The following is a 20,908-nucleotide window of genomic DNA, read 5'->3' on the forward strand; positions in this document are numbered from 1 at the left end:
TAGAATACGTAACAAAACCTGACGGCACCTCAGTATTCCTGGAAAGGTGAACTGAATAACTTCAACCATCCCTTGCTTACTTTGAGATCTTACCAGCCTGTAAGCCCCTGACCCATTCACAAGTAGATATTTTTCTAAATGCCAATTACCAGCTTACCCAAACAGGTGCCGGAATGTGGCGACTAGGAGCTTTTCACAGTCACTTCATACTTGTGACAACAAAAGGTTATTATTATCATAACTCCGTATCTCACAAGAGGTTCCTGCTGGATTGCAGTGATCTTTAGAAAGGGGGGGATGGGTTTGGGGATTGGTGTTATTGCTGGAGGTGGAAGGGGTGGGGGTGGGGGGTGGGGAAGAGAACACTTCTTATGCATATTGATCCTTATCTTCTTCCGATATTTCCATAATTGCAGATTGTGTGCTTCCTGCAATAATATCTTGAAGCTCTTTGGTTTCCTCCGGAGTGGCTGGTGGTAAGAAGGCTCTGGCACTCTCATTAATGCTGTCAATCCTCTGCTGTGCGTGCTTTTCATAATCCTCCTTGTTCTTTTTAACAAGCTCCTCAATGGCTTTGGAAGCTGCATCACTGTCTGCACCAAACTTCTTACGTTCAGCTTGAAATTGATCTCTGTCTCTGTTTGGATCCAGTCCCATCAGTTTCCCCAAACCATTGACACGATCCATCAGATGTTGGGTGGAGACCTGAACGTAAGTTTCAGAAATCATGTGTACAAGACTTGCAATATTGGTGGCTTGAGAGACCTGCGTGTACAGCAGATCTTGTAGGAACTTGTTCTGTGAATAGCTGGAAGTTTCCAAAGCCTTTTCACCATATTTAATGAAATTGTTCAGTGATTTCCCCAGGCAGCACCCAATCAGGTTTGACATCATGGTGAAGAAGAGAACCATCTTACCCCATTGTTCTTTCACACGACCTAATGCATCCAATCCTTTTAGGAGCATCTTCACAGTTATATCAAAATCAATTTCCTGTATCTCACACTTTCTCAGTGTTTCCAGTACCTCTTCAAGCTCTTTATTGTTCTCCTTCATGTTTTCAAAGCTTTTCTCATACATTTCCTGTGAAGCTCGAAGCTGTGCTGCGGATTGTTCCACCTTGAATCTGGCATTGCTTGTGGCCATTTCCGAACCACTTACACCCTCTCCTGACTGAGCTTTAGCCATGTGTGGTGGAGTAGCAGTTACACCCATGGATCCAGTCAATGCCTTGCTATGAGAAGCAAATTTAATTGATTTGGTCTGAACATTTTTGATCCTTGCAGCTAGATTTTCCATTGTTTTTGCATCAACTTGCTGAGGCTTTGCCAACATTTCCAGTTCCTCACATATTTCAATTCCTGCTTTGCAGATGTCAAGAGCAGCATTCTTGTCCTCACAATCTACTCCATTTTCAGCTTCTTGCTGCAGTTTCTTCAAATTCTCTTCACAAAGTTTTATCATTGAACTGCTGTCCTTCTCTTTTCTTAGTTTCTTCATGTCAATGTTACCATCCTTGTCCAGGAAGGACAGAAGCATTGAAGTAAAATATTGCAGCAAATCTGATTTAAATATGATGTTGTTGAGGGAGCCTCCAACATTCTTGGATTTGGAATCTTTAACAACAGTGTTCAGACCGTTTGGAATTGAGCTGGTAATTGAGCTGACCATTGCTGTGAGAATTCCTCCAGTCATAAAAGATTTGACGCCACTGCTGATTGATTCTACGATACCCATTCCGACAGCATCCCAGCCAACAGGTACGGAATCCATTGCAGCTTTATAATCTTCCTGTGCTTTCTTCATCTGTTCTTCCATTTTTTTGTGATACCCTTCAACTTCTGCTTTTGCCTCTTGTGCTGCTTTTTCCTTCATTTCAGTAATTTCTTTTGTGATTTTTATTTGACGTAGTTCTTCCTCATATACTCCTTTCGAACATGTGCATGCCTCCAGTAATTCATTGATCAGATGGATGACCAAGTCGAACTTCTTCTCCACACCTTCTGCTAGTTTCAGGCATTTATCTGCAGACGATTTGATGTTTTCCAATGGGATTGAGAGGTTTTGTTTTGTGATTTCAGGATTATCCTGCACGATAAACGTCACGGCATCTTTCATGTCACCTGGAACTGTCAAACTGTGAAGCCGGATTTGATCCATATTCTTGTGAGCTTCCTGAAAAGCCTCCCAGCCCTGATTGCTTACTTGAACCAAAGAGGCACGGAAAGATTTGGGATATTTCATGTACTTAAACCCGCCAATAGGTACATTCTTGTCTATTTCAAAGTCCTCTCCAGCAGAAACGAAAATAATTTCCCCTAAAATGGCTACAGAAAGTGGGCCAGGCATTAAGAACTGTTCCCAGTTACTGTACGGCTTTAAGAGTAATTCAGTGTCCTTCCTAACATCAGGAGCTTTAGTGATGGCCTTGAAGGCATTCTTAACATGAATTACACTTTTAGATTCCTCGCCTTCCATGATGATCAACCTTTCTCCTGCAAAGGAAAATAGTTGAGTTAAACAAACATATTCTTTGTCCACTTAACATTAAAGAGGTGAATTGTGGGAGACCCCACAATGCTAGCTGCACAGTCAGTGCCAGGCAGTAAACCGTGACTTACTGATGCATGTCAGATGAGTAACAGACACTCCATCCAGGTGGGGTACTAATAACTTTAGTATTCAATGAATAACTTCATTGAAGCCTACTCGTGACAATAGGCGATTTTCTTTTTTTTTCATTTGGCCTTAATAGTTCTTTTTTCTTGAATGGAGTGAATGCAATCATTGAAGAAAGATGTGATAAAGGGGTATTTACAGCCAAACCAAGACTTTTTCTGCCTCTTTAAACCTGAATCTCACAACTAGCAACCTATGGCATTTCCCATTGAGGCTGGCCTTGGTTTTCACATTTATTCGATAGGAATCTTTCTTGAACAGGAGGCCAATCAGCCCCTTTAACCTGTTCCTGCATTAAATAAGAAAATGGTTGACTTTTATGTTAATTGCATCTGCATGCCTCGCCTCTAAAACCATAAGAACCTAAAAATTAGGAGCTGGAATAAGCCATTCGGCCCCTCATGTTACCCTTCCATTCATTAAGATGAAACCTTATCTGATGGTCTTAACCCCACTTTGTCCGTCTCTCTATAACCCTTGACTTCCTTGTCAATTAAAAATCTATGTCAGCCTTAAATAAATTCAATGTCCACTGCTCTTTGGAGAATAGGATTCCCCTGCGAGAGGAAACGTACTCCCAGCATCTAACTTGTGGAGCTCCCTCAGAATCATATGTTTCGATAAGACCACCTCTTATTCTCCTAAATTCCAATGACTATAGGTCCAAACTGTTTGACCTTTCCTCATCGGACAAATTTTTCATCCCAGTGAACCTTCTCTGAACTGCTTCAATGCAAATATATCCCTCCTTAATTAAGAAGCTCAAAACTGCACATAGTACTCGAGGCGTGTTCTCACCAATGTGTTGCAGTTCCAGCAGTACTTCCCTACTTTTATACTCCAGCCACTTGTGTTACAATGGTGGAGAAAAAGCTTGATGTCATACATGGAAATATTGGACTGGAAAAGGACCTGACTTGTGTATTTTTTATAATGGACACAAGACACCCAAGAGGGCTGATCAATGTTCTATTAGTCACTGACAGGGGATCTCTGTGGGACAATGGGACACCTTCCTGTTCTCCCAGCTTCCAAATGGGAGTAGATCCTGTCTCGAAGAATTCTCTCCAGTAATTTCCCTACCACTGACGTAAGGCTCACCGGCCTGTAGTTCCCTGGATTATCCTTGCTACCCTTCTCAAACAAAGGAACAACATTGGCTATTCTTCAGTCCTCCGGGACATCACCTGAAGACAGTGAGGATCCAAAGATTTCTGTCAAGACCTCAGCAATTTCCTCTCTTTCAGTATTCTGGGGTAGATCCCATCAGGCCCTGGAGACTTATCTACCTTAATATTTTTCAAGACGCCCAACACCTCACCTTTTTGGATCTCAATGTCACCCAGGCTATCTACACACCCTTCTCCAGATTCAACATCCACCTATTCCTTCTCTTTGGTGAATACTGATGCAAAGTATTCATTTAGTACCTCGCCCATTTCCTCTGGCTCCACACATAGATTCCCTCCCCTGGCCTTCAGTGGGCCAACCCTTTCCCTGGATACCCTCTTGCTTTTTATGTACGTGTAAAAAGCCTTGCAATTTTCCTTAACCCTATTTGCCAATGACGTTTCGTGATCCCTTTTAGCCCTCCTGACTCCTTGCTTAAGTTCCTTCCTACTTTCCTTATATTCCACACAGGCTTCGTCTGTTCCCAGCCATTTAGCCCTGACAAGTGCCTCTTTTTTCTTTTTGACGAGGCCTACAATATATCTCATTATCCAAGCGTCCTGAAATTTGCCGTATTCCTCACAAGAACATGCCGGTCCTGAATTCCTTTCAACTCCACCCACATGTCAGATGTAGATTTACCCTCAAACATCCGCCCCCAATCTAGGTTCTTCAGTTCCCGCCTAATATTGTTATAATTAGCCTTCCCCCAATTTAGCATATTCACCCTCGGACCACTCTTATCATTGTCCACCAGCACTTTAAAACTTACTGAATTGTGGTCACTGTTCCCGAAATGCTCCCCTACTGAAGCTTCTACCACCTGGCCGGGCTCATTCTCCAATACCAGGTCCAGTACAGCCCTTCCCTAGTTGTACTATCTACATATTGTTTTAAGAAGCCCTCCTGGATACTCCTTACAAACTCTGCCCCGTCCAAGCACCGAGCACTAAGTGAGTCCCAGTCAATATTAGAGAAGTTAAAGTCTCCCATCACAACAACCCTGTTGTTTTTACTCGTTTCCAACATTTTCTACCTATCAGCTCCTCTATCTCCCGCTGGCTGTTGGGAGGCCTGTAGTAAACCCCCAACATTGTGATTGCACCCTTCTTATTCTTGATCTCTAACCACATAGCCTCGCTGCCCTCTGAGGTGTCCTCCCGTAGTACAGCTTCCTAACCAGTAGCGCAACTCCGCAACCCCTTTTACATCCCCCCTCTATCCCGCCTGAAACATCTAAATCCTGGAACGTTTAGCTGCCAATCCTTTCCTTCCCTCAACCAGGTCTCTGTCATGGCAACAACATCATAGTTCCAAGTACTAATCCAAGCTCTAAGTTCATCTGCCTTACCTGTTATACTTCTTGCATTAAAACATATGCACTTCAGGCCACCAGTCCCGTTGTTTTCAGCAACATCTCCCTGTCTGGCCCTATTCCCTACTTCTCCCTCAATGTTTTCACCTTCTGGCCTATTGCTCCGGTACCCACCCCCTGCCATACTAGTTTAAGGGGCTGATTTAGCTCACTGGGCTAAATCGCTGGCTTTCAAAGCAGACCAAGATAGGCCAGCAGCACGGTTCAATTGCCGTATCAGCCTCCCTGAACAGACGCTGGAATGTGGTGACTAGGGGCTTTTCACAGGAACTTCATTGAAGCCTACTCGTGACAATAAGTGATTTTCATTTTCATTTAAACCCTCCCGTGTGACACTAGCAAACTTCACAGACAGTAAATTTATGCCTCTCCAGTTTAGATGCAACCCATCCTTCTTATACAGGTCACACCTGCTCCGAAGAGCTCCCAGTGGTCCAGATAACGGAAACCCTCCCTCCTACACCAGTTGTTAGCCACGTGTTTAGCTGCTCTATCTATAAAGTATGAGTTGGGGGGCTCTGCAGAGGAGGTTGAGAAAAGGTGGGGAATGTTTGTGACCATGTCTGAGGAGCTGTTTGTCACAGGAAGGGGTTGAAAATGGGAAAAGATCTGGACAGACCGCATAGTTGATTGCTGGAAAGTATGTTTCATAGATACATAGATACATTGAAGATAGGAGCAGGAGGAGGCCTTTTGGCCCTCCGAGCCTGCTCCGCCATTCATCACGATCATGGCTGATCATCCAACTCAATAGCCTAATCCTGCTTTCTCCCCATAGCCTTTGATCCCATTCTTCCCAAGTTCTATATCCAGCCACCTCTTGAATATATTCAAAGTTTTAGCATCAACTACTTCCTGTGGTAATGAATTCCACAGGCTCACCTCTCTTTGGGTGAAGAAATGTCTCCTCATCTCTGTCCAAAATTGTCTACCCTGAATCCTCAGACTGTGACCCCTGGTTCTGGACACACCCATCATTGGCAACATCTTCCCTGCATCTACCCCGTCTAGCCCTGTTAGAATTTTATAAGTCTCTATGAGATCCCCCCTCATTCTTCTGAACTCCAGCAAGAACCTCGTCAATCTCTCCTCATATAACAGTCCCGCCATCCCTGGAATTAGTCTGGTAAACCTTCGCTGCACTCCCTCGAGAGCAAGAACATCCTTCCTCAGAGAAGGAGACCAAAACTGCACACAACACTCCAAGTGTGGCCTGACCAAGACCCTGTATGATTGCAGCAACACATCCTTGCTTCTATACTCGAAACCTCTCGCCACACCATTAGCCTTCTTTACCACCTGCTGCACCTGCATGCTTACCTTCAGCGACTGGTGCACAAGGACACCCAGGTCCCGCTGCACACTCCCCTCTCCCAATTTACAACCATTCAGGTAGTAATCTGCCTTCCTGTTTTTGCTTCCAAAGTGAATAACCTCACACTTATCCAAATTATACTGCATCTGCTATTGATTTGCTCACTCGCCCAACCTGTCCAGATCATGCTGTAGGATCCCTGCATCCTCGTCACAATTCATCTTCCCTCCCACTTGGTATCATCTGCAAACTTTGAAATGTTACGTTTTGTTCCTTCATCCAAATCATTAATATATATTGTGAGTAGCTGGGGTCCCAGCACCCCAGGGTTTTTATTTGCTGTAACCTGTGTTGTTACATGTTTGTAATAAAATACATTATCTGGGGCTGGTTTCGCTCATTGGGCTAAATCACTGGCTTTTAAAGCAGACCAACCAGGCCAGCAGCACGGTTCGATTCCCGTACCAGCCTCCCTGGACAGGCGCAGGAATGTGGCAACTAGGGGCTTTTCACAGTAACTTCATTGAAGCCTACTCGTGACAATAAGCGATTTTCATTTCATTTCATTTCATTAAAAAAAAATCTAGCTTGGAAACTACGTCCGAGACATTCACACCAATGTTAAAGGAAGACTTGCACTTATAAAGGACCTTGCATGACATTGGGCTGTTACTTTATGGAAATAAAGGGCATTTGAGGTGAAGTCACTGTTGCGATGTTGAAAATATGACCGCTAATAGCAAGTTCCCAGAACAAGCAATGTGATGATGCTTGGATCATGTGTTTTGGCAATGTTATTGAAGGATGAATATTGGTGAGCACACTGGAGAAAACTCGCCTGATCTTATTCGGAATAATGCCATTGGATCTTATACATCCACCTGTGGGAAGACGAGGCCTCGGATTAACATTTCATCTGAAAAAAGTAGCATTCTCTCAGCACTATGCTGTGGTGTCAACCTGGATACTTTTGGTCAAGTGGGCCAGAGTCCACCACTGATGACATTAGGGAACTGGTGGTCTGAGTGACGGGGACATGAGAAGTTTTTGGCAGGTAGGATCAAGGATAACCCTAAAGCTTTCTATAGATATGTCAGGAATAAAAGAATGACTAAGGAAAGAGTAGGACAGTAGTGGGAAGTTGTGCGTGGAGCCCGAGGAGATAGGAGAGGTGTTAAATGAGTATTTTACGTCAGTATTCACACAGGAAAAAGACAATGTTGTCGAGGAGAATACTGAGATACAGGCTACTAGACTAGAAGGGCTTGAGGTTCATAAGGAGGAGGTGTTAGCGATTCTGGAAAGTGTGAAAATAGATAAGTCCCCTGGGCCGGATGGGATTTATCCTAGGATTCTCTGGGAAGCTAGGGAGGAGATTGCTGAGCCTTTGATCTTTGTCATCTTTGTCTTTGTCAGGAATAGTGCCAGAAGACTGGAGGATAGCAAATGTTGTCCCATTGTTCAAGAAGGGGAGTAGTGATAACCCCGGTAACTATAGACCAGTGAGCCTTACTTCTGTTATGGGAAAAGTCTTGGAAAGGTTTATAAGAGATAGGATGCATAATCATCTGAAAAGGAATAATTTGATTAGAGATAGTCAACATGGCTTTGTGAAGGGAAGGTCGTGCCTCACAAACCTCATTGAGTTCTTCGAGAAGGTGACCAAATAGGTGCATGAGGGTAAAGCAGTTGATGTGGTGTCTATGGATTTCAGTAAAGCATTTGATAAGGTTCCCCACAGTAGGCTATTGCAGAAAATACAGAGGAATGGGATTCAGGGTGATTTAGCAGTTTGGATCAGAAATTGGCTAGCTGATCGAAGACAAAGGGTGGTGGTTGATGGGAAATGTTCTGACTGGTGTCCAGTTACTAGTGGTGTACCACAAGGATCTGTTTTGGGGCCGCTGCTGTTTGTCATTTTTATAAATGACCTGGAGGAGGGCGTAGAAGGATGGGTGAGTAAATTTGCAGATGACACTAAAGTTGGTGGAGTTGTGGACAGTGCAGAAGGATGTTACAAGTTACAGAGGGACATAGATAAGCTGCAGAGCTGGGCTGACAGGTGGCAAATGGAGTTTAATGCAGAAAAGTGTGAGGTGATTCATTTTGGAAGGAATAACAGGAAGACCGAGTACTGGGCTAATGGTAAGATTCTTGCTAGTGTGGACGAGCAGAGAGATCTCGGTGTCCATGTCCATAGATCCCTGAAAGTTGCCACCCAGGTTGAGAGGGTTGTTAAGAAGGTGTACGCTGTGTTAGCTTTTATTAGTAGTGGAATTGAGTTTCGGAGCCATGAGGTCATGCTGCAGCAGTACAAAACTCTGGTGCGGCCTCATTTGGTGTATTCCGTGCAGTTCTGGTCGCCACATTATAGGAAGGATGTGGAAGCATTGGAAAGGGTGCAGAGGAGATTTACAAGGATGTTGCCTGGTATGGAGGGAAGATCATATGAGGAAAGGCTGAAGGACTTGAGGCTGTTTTCATTAGAGAGAAGAAGGTTAAAAGGTGACTTAATTGAGGCATACAAGATGATCAGAGGATTAGATCGGGTGGACAGTGAGAGCCTTTTTCCTCGGATGGTGATGTCCAGCACGAGGGGACATAGCTTTAAATTGAGGGGAGATAGATATAGGACAGATGTCAGAGGTAGGTTCTTTACTCAGAGAGTAGTAAGGGCGTGGAATGCCCTGCCTGCAACAGTAGTGGACTCGCCAACACTAAATGCATTCAAATGGTCATTAGATAGGCATATGGACGATAAGGGAATAGTGTAGAGGGACTTTAGAGGGGTTTCACAGGACGGCGCAACATTGAGGGCCGAAGGGCTTGTGCTGTGCTGTAATGTTCTGTTCTATGTTCTATGTTCTATCTTCTTAATGTCAATCCCCATATCAATAACAACGATCCCATCCTCACACCAAACCCCAAACATTAGACCGCATGTTAATACAAACAAATGCCAAAAAGGAATCAGGAATCACACATAGTCATCATTAAGACACACAGTCCCCCTCCCACCAACCCTCCCAACCACCCCCCCCCCCCCAACTAATGTTCAATGTTATCCAGTTCTTGAAAGTGCACAATGAATAATGCCCATGAATTGTAGAATCCCTCCATCCTTTCCCTCAGTTCAAACTTAACCTTCGCAAGAGTCAAGATTTTCAACAGGACCCCCGCCACGCCAAAGGTTGCTCTCCATCCCATCAGGATGCGTCTTTGGGCGATCAACGAGGTGGAGGCTACAACATCTGCTTCCGCATCTGTTTCCAACCCCGGCTGGTCTGACACCCCGAGGGCCCGGGTCCACTTTCACGTGCACCACTTTAGAGATAATCCTGCAGCTTCTGACAGGACCAAAACATATGAACTGCAGGGTTCCCCCCCCCCCCCCCCCCGCAATGTTCACACACATCTACTGCCCCTTCAAAGTTCATCCTCGCCCTTGTGAGGTGTGCTCTATATACGACCTTCAGCTGCATCAGCCCCAACCTCGCGCACGAGGTGGGAGGTGTTCACTCTCCGGAGCACCTCACACCAGAACCCCTCCTCCATATCCTCTCCCAACTCTTCCTCCCACTTTGCTTTGATCCTTTCCAGTGGTGCCTTATCTTCTTCCAAAATACCCCCATAAACCACCGACACTACCCCCTTCTCCAGTCCCCCTGTTATCAGCACCTCCTCCAGCAAAGTGGAGGCCGACTCCACCGCGAAGCTCTGTATCTCCTTTCTGGCAAAACCTCAAACCTGCATGTATCTAAACATTTCCCCCAGCTCCAGCCCATACTTCGCTTCCAGCTCCTTCAATCCTGCAAACCGACCCCCAGGAAACAAATCTTTTAGTGTCTTAATCAACTCCTCTGACCCAGCTCCGCACCTTCTCCACATTCGCCGCCCGGTAATAATACATCAGGTTTGGAAGAGCCAAACTCCCTGCCTGCCTTCCCCTCTGTCGCAGCAACTTTCTAACCCTGGCCACCTTCCCTCCCCATATGAATGAGGTAAGATCTTCAATCTTTCTGAAAAATGCCTTTGGCAGGAACAATGGCAGGCAGTGGAAAATAAACAGAGGGCGCGATTCTCCGCCCCCCACGACGGGTCGGAGAATAGCGGGAGGGCCTTCCCGACATTTTTCCCGCCCTCCCGCTATTCTCCCCCCCCCTCGCCCAACTCCCGACACGAATCGCTGCCGCCGTTTTTTTACGGCCGGCAGCGATTCACAGCTAATAGATGGGCCGAAGTCCCAGCCCTTTACGCTGTTTTTACGAACGGCAAACACACCTGGTCTGGCCGTTCGTAAAAACGGCGGGAACAACTCGCTTTTTATAACCATGGCACCGATTGGCACGGCAGTACCACGGCCATGCCAAGGGTGCCATGGGCCCGCGATCGGTGCCCACCGATCGCGGGCAGCGGCCTGATGCCCGCGCACTATTTTTCCTTCCGCCGCCCCGCAGTATCCATTCACGGGGCGGCTGAGGGGCATCCCGGCCCGCGCATGCGCGGGTTTCGCGCAAATACGCGATGACATCATCCGTGCGTGCGCGGGTTGGAGTCTTCCAATCTGCGCATGTGCGGCTGACGTCATATGACGCGTCAGCCGGCGCTAACTCCGGCAAGCGGGCTTAACGAAATTCGTTAAGCCCGTGATGCCGGAGCTTACGGCGTCGGGCTGCTAGCCCCGACCGGGGACCAGAATCGGTTCCCGGTCGGGAAGGGGGGGCTGGCGTCAAACCCGCCTGGGTTTGACGCCAGCCTTACGATTTCTCCCGTTTTGGGAGAATGGCGCCCAGAAATCGCGGCAACACGTTCGTTTTAACCGCCTGTACCCAAGCCGCCAGTGAAAGCGGGGGACCATCGCATCTTGCCAGATCAGCTTTCACTCTCCCCACCAAACTAGAAATGTTGTACCTGCGGAGCCCCCCCCCCCCCCCCCCCCCCCCCCACACACCCCCACACCCCCACTCCCGGGCAACCTGCACCCGCTGGTATCCAAAGTGAGTCCCTGCCTTATGGAATGGCAGCCCCCCACCCCTGACCCCACGCCCGGCCGAGACACCACAAAGTACTCACTCTTGTTGAGATTGAATTTGTACCCCGAGAAAGACCCAAACACCTGAAGCAGCTCCAAATTCCCCCCTATTGATGTACTCAGTTTTGACACGTATAACAACAAGTAGGCAGTGCCCATTATTAAAAGTTTCTAATATTGTTTATAAATACCACCATGACCTCAGCCCTCCCTATCTGTAATCTCTTACAAGCCTTGGATATTTGCGCTTCTTCAATTCTGCCGCACCATCAGTCGCCAAGGCCTCAAGTTCTGGAATGACCGCCCCAATCCACTGTTTTCCTTCCTCTTTTTAAATGCATCTTGAAGCTGATCCCTCTTCCTAAGCTTAGATTATTTGGTCCTAATAGTTCCTCACGTGGCTTAGTATCAAATTTTGTTTGATAATGTGCTTATGAAGCACACAGTCTTTTCACCACGTTGGCAGGCTGGATGAGACATGTTGTTCGTCTACTACAGTTTTTTGAGGTTACTGTAAGTAAGTGTGTAGATAACGAATGCCATCCTTACCTGGTCTGATCTACATGTGACTGCTGATCTGCAGCACAGTGGTTGACTGTAAACTTCCCTCTGTTCATGAAGCAAATGCAGGCAGCGATTTTAAAAAAATTAGGAAATGGGAGAATAGAACAGCAAAACCTTTTTTTACTTTTAAGAAGTCCAGTAAAGGTCTGTGGGCGGCACGATAGCAGAGTGGTTAGCACTGTTGCTTCACATCACCAGGGTCCCAGGTTCGATTCCTGGTTTGGGTGACTGTGCGAAGTCTGCATGTTCTCCCTGTGTCTGTGTGAGTTTCCTCCGGGTGCTCCGGTTTCCTCCCACAGTCCATAAATGTGCAGATTCAGTCAATTGGCCATGATAAATTGCCCCTTAGAGTGGGGTTGTGCCTAGGTAGGGTGATCCCTCAAAGGTTTGGTGCAGACAGGATGGGCTGAATGGCCTCCTTCTACACTGGAGGGATTCTATGATTTTGGAGATTATAGCTATCCTCTACACTGTCCATCACTCGGCCAATCTCTATGTCATCTGAAAATTTTCCAATCACCTCCTCATGTTCAGTCCAAATTGTTAATATACAACACAAACTGTATGGGTCCCAACACCGAGCCCTGTGGAACACCACTTGAAACACTTTTCCAATTGCAAGGGCAGCCATCAACCATTACCCTTTGTTTCCTGTTACTAAGCTCCCCCTTTTTATCCAGTTTGCCACATTGCCCCGTCGCCCATGGGCTTTCATTTCCTTGGCCAATCTGCCATGTGGGACTTTGTCAAATGCCTTGCTCAAATCCATGTACACCACATCCACTGCACTACCTTCAGCAACAATTCTTGTCACTTCATCAAGTAGTTGGATCAAATTTGGGAGGCAAAACATTCCTTTCACAAATCCATGCTCACTATCTCTAATTAGTCTATGCCTGTCTATTGTAAAAGTAAAAATGGGAAAATACGTCATTTGAAACATGGAAGTCTGGCAAAACCTGATCTGAGGGTACATGAGAAAGTATAGGGAAAAATCCCATGAAGGGTTAACAGCAGCTGCAAAAGAAGGTTTTGAAATGCAGATAGCCTTAAAAAATAGGCGTTAAGAAAACAGCTTGTGACTGCTCAAGCTGTAAAACTGATGCCTGTCTTTCAAGTCACAGCAGTTTGAACTTTTAGTTATATGGAAAAAGCAATATTTTGCACCTTCTTTGAAGTTAATTATTTAGTGAGCAGCTAAAAAAGAATTGCCAGAATCTTCAGTTGAATTGGGTAAAAAAATGTTTAGGTGTGAAATCCTGCTGACACCAGGCGAATATGGGAAGCTGGAGATAATGTGGCCACGAGAACACTGGTTCACCCCAAATTGGAGTCAGAGTTCTGATAAGCGTGAGAGGGCACTATTTGATAAGAATGCAACTTTAGAAGTGACAGGAACCAGATGTAATACCCCTCTGGGATCAAAGCACTTTTGAACATCACAAAGGAAACAATGTAATCAGAGTTCGATGAGCTAAAGTCATGCTCAACATGAATACATAGTAGTGTTAGAAATAATTCAGATTAAAGGTATCTTGAACAATCAAGAGTAAAATAAAGTTACTTTATGATAAAGTCATATAAACTCAATAACTGCCAGGAGGAGAATATAAACCCTAAATCGGGGACAGCCAGCAGAGTCAGCTCTCATAGCTGCCCTCGGTCATGGGATTGATAGAACATAGCAACCGAGCAGAACAGCGAATCCATCTGAGGAAGACCAAAAGTTAAAGAAGAGAGATTATCAAGGTAGACCTGAAGGTCTTTTCAACCAACCAGGAGAATCCGGAAGCAGGATATTTTTACTTTTCTGTAAAGACAGTGATTGCCTCTTCTAAAAGAAAAAAATATAATAATAAAATAACGTAAAAGTTTTAACCTGAAACAGTGGTTATTACAAAGTCTAATTTAATTACTCAGCAATGCGGGACCCAGGATCAATGCTACTAAGTGGTAAGTAGATGAAATTTCCAATGAAGATAAGGGTTATACCGGGGTATAACTTGAAGACATAGTTTGACCTGAATAGCACCCACCAAAGTCTGCATCGGAGTCAGGGAGTGAGAATCCCTGTTCACCATTTAGAATGTCTTACTGACCCTTTTTGGTATAGGGGGAATTCTAAGAATAGTGGTGAGTATTTTACTTCATGGCGCCCAGTGTGGAGGCTGAGAATATTAGAAGTTTCTAGGTAAAGCGAGGCTAGGATAGTAGAAGTTTCTAGTTAAATGAAGTGGGGGCTAGAATATTAGAAGTTTCTGGTTCCCAAACAACGGTTAGAATATTAGAAGTTTATAACCGGCGCAAAGGCTAGAATATTAGAACTTTCTAGTCTACGATGAGTCAAACTTTACCTGCCGAGTTTAGTTTGGAAAGTCATCTGTGATTGACTTTTGGAAGGAGATTCGGTGGATCGGGGTGGGGTGGGGGGCAAGGGGGGGGGGGGGGGTAAATTGCAGGGGGGAGACATAAAACTCAGGTTGGGTGTGAAAATCAGTAGACTAGAAGATACTGACCCTGAGAAAAAGTCTGCAAGACATCTTGGTGACAGCACTAAAATCTTGCATCCATTACTGGTAAAAGGGGGCCAAAAGATAAATCTTCCTTAGGCTGTGCAGGAAAGCCTAGAGAAATAGGGACGCCTAGAAATCTTTAGAGACCAGTAACCAATCGACCCTTAAGTAAAACAGGAAGATAGTGCCTTCGTACCCTTGGATACGTCCCAGAAAGGGTACTTATCCTTAATTTCAGATTCCACCTGAAAGGGACAACCAGGAACAGACGTTAGAAATCCAGAAAATTGGCAATTAGGGAAAACCTCTTGCTTTGAAACACGGCCAAGAGAGATATAGCAATGAAACAAGAGTGGAAAAGATTAACAGAGGCAAAAAAACTCCTAGATAAGAGAGACTTATCTGAACGGAGGGGTCTCAATTTTTGTTAGAGTAGCTAAAATCCGACAGAATAGAGATAAATGGATAAATGAGTGTGTGTTTAATATGGATTTGTGATTCCCTACAGAGTAGAGATCCATGATATGGATGGTTGAATGTGTGTGTGTGTGTCTGTTTGATAAGGATTTCTAAATTTCCTTTGGTGATGGAATTTTTAAAATATTGTATTTTGCTAAACCGAGTTTCACATCAATTAGAAGTTATAAATGGCAGGCAGAAATGTGATCAGTATTGTGAGATAGTAAATCAGTATATTCAGAACTAAAGTGGTCTTAGCATAGACACAAAGAAGTTTTTACTCGGGAGCAGTCAGAGCTGTGTGCAGGAAATTACTTAAACTACTGTGTTGAAATTGACAAGGCACAGCTCCACCAGGGTCCTGGTGCCCGATGATTCACAAGAAAGTCAGTAGTCGGAAAAATGATGATCAGAATGTTAAATACATGGTAGAAGGAGCTTTAGAGAATAAATATATTCGGGTTAGATCAGGAGAATTACTTGCAGTATTAGGAAATGGGAATCTGATGGCCGGGAAAGATTTAATAAAATTAGACGAAGGGAAAATTAGGATATTAAAACCAATTGATAACACAGAGGAAGTTTGGTGAAGCTGCCGACTAAAATCGCAGGCAAAGTAATCAGTGAAGCTGTAAAAGGTATAGACACAATTGTTCAGAATTTGGGTAAACATACAGTTGAATTAGAGAAGCATGGTGTCTGGAGAAAAAGAAATTGTATCGCAACTAAAACACATGACCCAATTGGATAATAATAGAGGGATCAAGATACTCCTTAGGCAACCTACCAGCAGCAAATGAAGAAATGTAATCAGTCAGGAATTGAGAATATGGGATTATAGATCAAGTGCTGTTATTAATGGACCTCAGTTTAAAATGATTCATTGTGAACATCAGGAAACATTGTGTCAAAGATGTAGTGCATTTTGTAGGCCAATTATTTGGACAGGGAGCAGTAATATGAAACCGAGGAGAATGGCAGATACAGAGTATTCAGGCAATTTAAAGCTACATATGGAATGACAACAATGGGGAAATGTTGCGGCTCCCAAGGAAATTTGGGGAATTCAGTTTTGTCATGATTGTTTTGTAAAATATCAGACAACACTGATGATTAAAGTTCGTGCCACAGGATAGATCATATCTCGAAACCAATTGGGATGGACAGGATTTAGAGGGAAAGGAATGTTTGGTTATGAGTGTCAGGGGATTACTGCATTCACTAGTATTGTGTGATGAAGTAGAGTGGGAAGACAGTGAATTAAAACCTGTTAGCAGCATTGATAGGAAAAATAATAAAGTTAAAATGTCATGTTCCGAACTTAACTCATAAAAATTCGGTTATAATAAAAAATAAAGAAATTGAAGTAAAAGCAATAGCAATACCCGAAATGTATCAGGGTGAGGTTCCGACCAGATTGGATCACTGAGCGAGCAAAAGAAGAGGAGTTTGAGATTCTTTGAATCTCACTCAGGGGTGCAATGATAGAAGAAGGAGGCTTAGCAGGCTTTAATTGGATGATGTACATTAATGATAAGGAAAACAAACTGGATAAAAAAGGAAAAAGGAAAGAAATGGTGGCAAAGGAAATCCGGAAGTCCTAGAGAGGGCACTTCTGGAGTATCCGAACAAAATCAGAAAATACAAATTAAAGAATAGGGCCCTGTCCACCCTTGATCTGTTCATTTGATTTTTCAGGAAGAAAAAATAATACAGACAGACTTGTTCAGACGAAGAAAGAGAACGACACTCCAGAGAAAAATAAGGATCAAGTTTGAAGAAAGAAGGGAAAGAGCTAGGACTAGGCTAGATGGGTTAAAATGTGGGGAGCACTTCCAAGCAGCCTGGGATATGTACTAAACTTATCAGATAAATTAAAGATTTTTAGACAGTATTCGGGGAAAACTAATGATACTCAGTGGGACCCCGGGAAAGGGCAAGTTAAGAGAGGAAATGCGTTACAAAACAAAACCACAAGTAGGAATAATAGTCGCTGCATTGCTCTGGAAATTGGAATTTTTAAATTATGTCTAAACGTATGTTGCAAATGTTGCAATAAAATTACTCAACAGAAAAAACGGAATATTTTGTAAGTTATAACTATTGGTCCCAAGTGCTGGCTCATAAAGCACTTAGATAGAACCACAAAGGGATGTGTCGATGTTGTACTTTATCTTTGAGTGGTGAAATTGTGATAACTGCTGAAAATATGTAAAGTTGTAATGAACTGTTTGTGTGGTTAAGTAATGAGCAATGTGTTAAGATAAGACTTAGTTGTTTTTTGACTGTGTATTTAACAATAGGGAGAATTCATTTGGAAGAAGAAAAAGTAATGGTTTGATGTGCTGAAAGATAATTCAATTGGGTTGTACCCCCAAAAGTTGAATGTATTAAATGTGTCTACTGATGTCCTAGGGGTGGTTTTGCGACCACTGTTGACTTATTGTGTTGCAAATGTTCTAATGGCAAATAGACACTTCATGTGGGAAGGGTGGGATAACGGAAGAAAAGGATTTGAAGACAACTTGGCAGAAAGTTATTATCTCATGTAAATGAAGGCTGGCAGACGGACATGGTTCAGGACAATGTTAGACATCAATGTGAGGAAGTCAGGAATAGAAGCAGGATTGATTTAACCTCTAAAAATTGATGAAGCAAGAGAATCAGTGGATAGTACATGATATCATAATTTATGGTTCCAATGAGAAATGGAAGGCAATTTGGATGATTGAAAAATGGGACATTAGACAGCCAATGATGGACAAAAGACCTTTTTGGTTACTGATGGACTGTGTTGTGTGCTGTCTCTAAGGGACATGAGGAAGCTTCTACGGTGCTGCTACCCCAAGGAAGTAAAATGCTTTGGAGGCAGTGGAACACATGGATATAGCTATTGTGTTAACTTCCTGAGCAGCTACAGCTATAGTTCACCGTGATTGGACTTGAGGAAAGAATGAAAAAAGAGTCTATCGACACTGGTCTTATTGACTCTTTTTGGTAAAGGGGGAATTCTAAGAATAATGGTGCATTGTTTACTTCACTATGCAACAGTTAATCCTATCTCTCAGGATTGATTCTACTGATTTGCCCACCAGTGATGTAAGACTAACTGGCCAATAATTGTTTGGCATTTCCTTCGATCCCTCTTTATACAATGGAACCACATTTGCATTTCTTCAGACCTCCAGTACCTCCCCTGTGTCTAGTGAGGATTGGAATCTCATTCTGAGAGCATCTGCTATCTCCAACCTCATCTTCTTCAGCATCCTTGTTTCAACTTTCAAGGATTCCAACCTTTTGAGTACTTTCTCTCTCTTTATGATTATCCCATCCAGTATCTCATTGTTCCTCCTGGATGACTATATCTGCATCATCCATTTCCTTTGTAAACATGGAGACAAAATATTAATTTAAGACCTTTCCCACAGCCTCTGCATCAACAAACATGTTCCCCTCTTCATCTCTGATAGGTCCCACGTTTTCCGAAACTAATCTTTACTTGTTGATCTTTTTTCATGACCTCTCTACGATTTCATTATTTCCTTTTCTACTTCATCGTTGCATTTCCTACACTCGTCCGGGCTATCTGCAGTGCTTAGCTCTTTCTGCCTATTATACACATTCTTTGTTTTTAAATTTAGAGTAGCCAATTCATTTTATCCAATTAAGGGGCAATTTAATGTGGCCAATCCACCTACCCTACACATCTTTGGGTTGTGGGGGTGAAACCCACGCAAACATGGGGAGAACGTGCAAACTCCACACGGACAGTGACCGAGAGCCGGGATCAAACCTGGGACCTCGGCGCCATGAGGCAGCAATGCTAACCACTGCGCCACCGTGCTGCCCTGTACACTTTCTTTTTCTGTTTGATCTTCCCCTGTATTCTTCCAGACAGCAAGGGAATCTAGGTTTGACAGTACCACTCTTAGTTTTGATGGGGAAATGTCTACTTTGTACATTTAGGATCTTGCTTTTTCGTGCTTCCCACTGGTTTTCCACTGATTTGCCCTCGAGAGGTACTGGCCAGTCCACCTCCCACATTCAGATTTCCTGGCCTGCAACACTCAGCCCTTGTCACTGAGGGAGTGTTTTCCTGGCCCTGAAATAGAGAGTAATGAGGCTGACAGTGCTGAGGCAGAATGATGATGGCCAAGTGGTCTGACGCGCTGGACTGTGAGGGGGCACAAGATCTGACAGAGCCAACCAGGGGACATGCAAACATGCTCGGTCGATACCCAGCTTTGGACAACCCGAGATCTTATTGCTGTCATACATCACACTCAAAGCTCCAAGACTGCCAGAGCTGCCAACCTATAATATAGCATGGATGGCATCTTCCCCTTTTAAGCGAATGACACTCTCTCCAGGATTTGTCAATTGAAGATTTACCAGTAGCTGAGGAAAAATGTAGATTGAATTGTTGATCTCAACTTTGCAAAGATGGATTATTCCTTCATAGAATGTGGGCTTCACTGGCCAGGTCTGCATTTATTGCCGATCCCTAATTGCCCTTGAGAAGGTGGTCTTGAGAAGGTATATCAGCAAGTCATCAGAATGGTGCCTGCGTTCGAGCATAAGGAATATTTACACTGCTACTTATATGCTGCTTTAAATTAGAAGAACATTTTGAGAATTGTACTGTATTTAAATTTTTGGTCTTAATCTTAAAAATTACCTCCCTATCCCCTCATCTCACCCATCCCACCTCCCACTCACTGTTACCCACCACCCCACCCATACCCCCTCGATACGGGTACCAATTGGCTGTAAAATGATGACAGGAAGTGACCATTTTTCCAGCACATATTGAACCAAGAGCACTCTCGTTACTGAGAATCGCACCTGTTGCCGCTGATGATCCGGCTGCTTTGTGGTTTTCTGGAAAACTTTTCAAAGGAAATCAGAACCACGAAGCTGCCCAAAGGTCAGAAGCAGCAGAGCAGCAACGGTGAGTGAGCCTGAGAGACCGGCTTTAAATAAAATCAGGTCTGTCAGACTGACCATTCCAACTTCTTTAAACCAGTCTCTCAGTCTGGGTAACACGGACAACATCGTTTACAACATCAAGATCATTGGTGGTGGTAATAATAATAATAATAATAATCTTTATTATTGTCACAAGTAGGATTACATTAGCACTGCAATGACGTTACTGTGAAAAGCCCGAGTCGCCACACTCTAGCGCCTGTTTGAGCACAGGGAGGGAGAATTCAAAATGTTCAATTGATCAAACAGGATGACCTTCAGGACTTGTGGGAGGAAACCAGAGCGCCCGGAGGAAACCCCCGCTGACACGAGGAGAATGTGCAGACTCCGCACAGACAGTGACCCAAGTCGGGAATCGAACCCGGGTCCGTGGTGTTGTGAAGCAGCAGTGCTAACCACTGTGCTACTGTGCCGCCCACAAAGTGAGCCTGAAATGGACACTTAAAGACCTCACTGAGCCTGTGGGCAGGGAGGCTGCTGCCAGTGTCCCAGTGTCAGAATGAATGGGAGGGAGATGGGAAGGTGGCATATCTCCAGCCCGCACACCCCCCCCCCCCCCCCCCCCCCCACCTCACTGCACAGTGTTGTCTCCAAACCCACATCCGGGTTTGGGGAGGGGGCGGGCGGGGGGCGGGGGGGTGAAGGCATCAAATTCCACCCAGATGTTTCTCCCTGAGAGTGAACATCACAAACTGCATTGTCCACATTCCTCAATCTGATTGTAATTAAAAGTCACTCTGCCCCTCACAGCGACACAACCTCACACAGGCAGCAGCAACTGCTCAATGCCACTTTCTGCTCTTTAACTCTTC

At 44.4% G+C, this 20,908-nt stretch overlaps 1 protein-coding gene across 5 annotated transcripts in view; it reads right to left on the reverse strand.

The window, feature by feature from the left end:
* Positions 1 to 354: 354 nt before the first annotated feature.
* The window catches only part of LOC119976609, a 441,658-nt gene continuing 421,104 nt past the window's right edge, over positions 355 to 20,908 (reverse strand). For 2 of the 5 annotated variants that reach the window (XM_038817245.1, XM_038817234.1), the window contains exons 2-3: positions 12,121 to 12,180; positions 355 to 2,495 (exon numbers count right to left, since the gene is read on the reverse strand). In XM_038817245.1, the coding sequence (XP_038673173.1) occupies positions 370 to 2,478 (2,109 nt within the window). In that variant the 5' untranslated portion in view covers positions 2,479 to 2,495; positions 12,121 to 12,180 and the 3' untranslated portion in view covers positions 355 to 369. Of the gene's footprint in view, positions 2,496 to 12,120; positions 12,181 to 19,499; positions 19,635 to 20,908 lie in introns of those variants that run through there. The other 3 variants (XM_038817252.1, XM_038817226.1, XM_038817261.1) reach the window with 2 other exon arrangements.

Source organism: Scyliorhinus canicula, chromosome 1 (genome assembly GCF_902713615.1).
Source record: "Scyliorhinus canicula chromosome 1, sScyCan1.1, whole genome shotgun sequence".
NCBI lineage: Eukaryota > Metazoa > Chordata > Chondrichthyes > Carcharhiniformes > Scyliorhinidae > Scyliorhinus > Scyliorhinus canicula.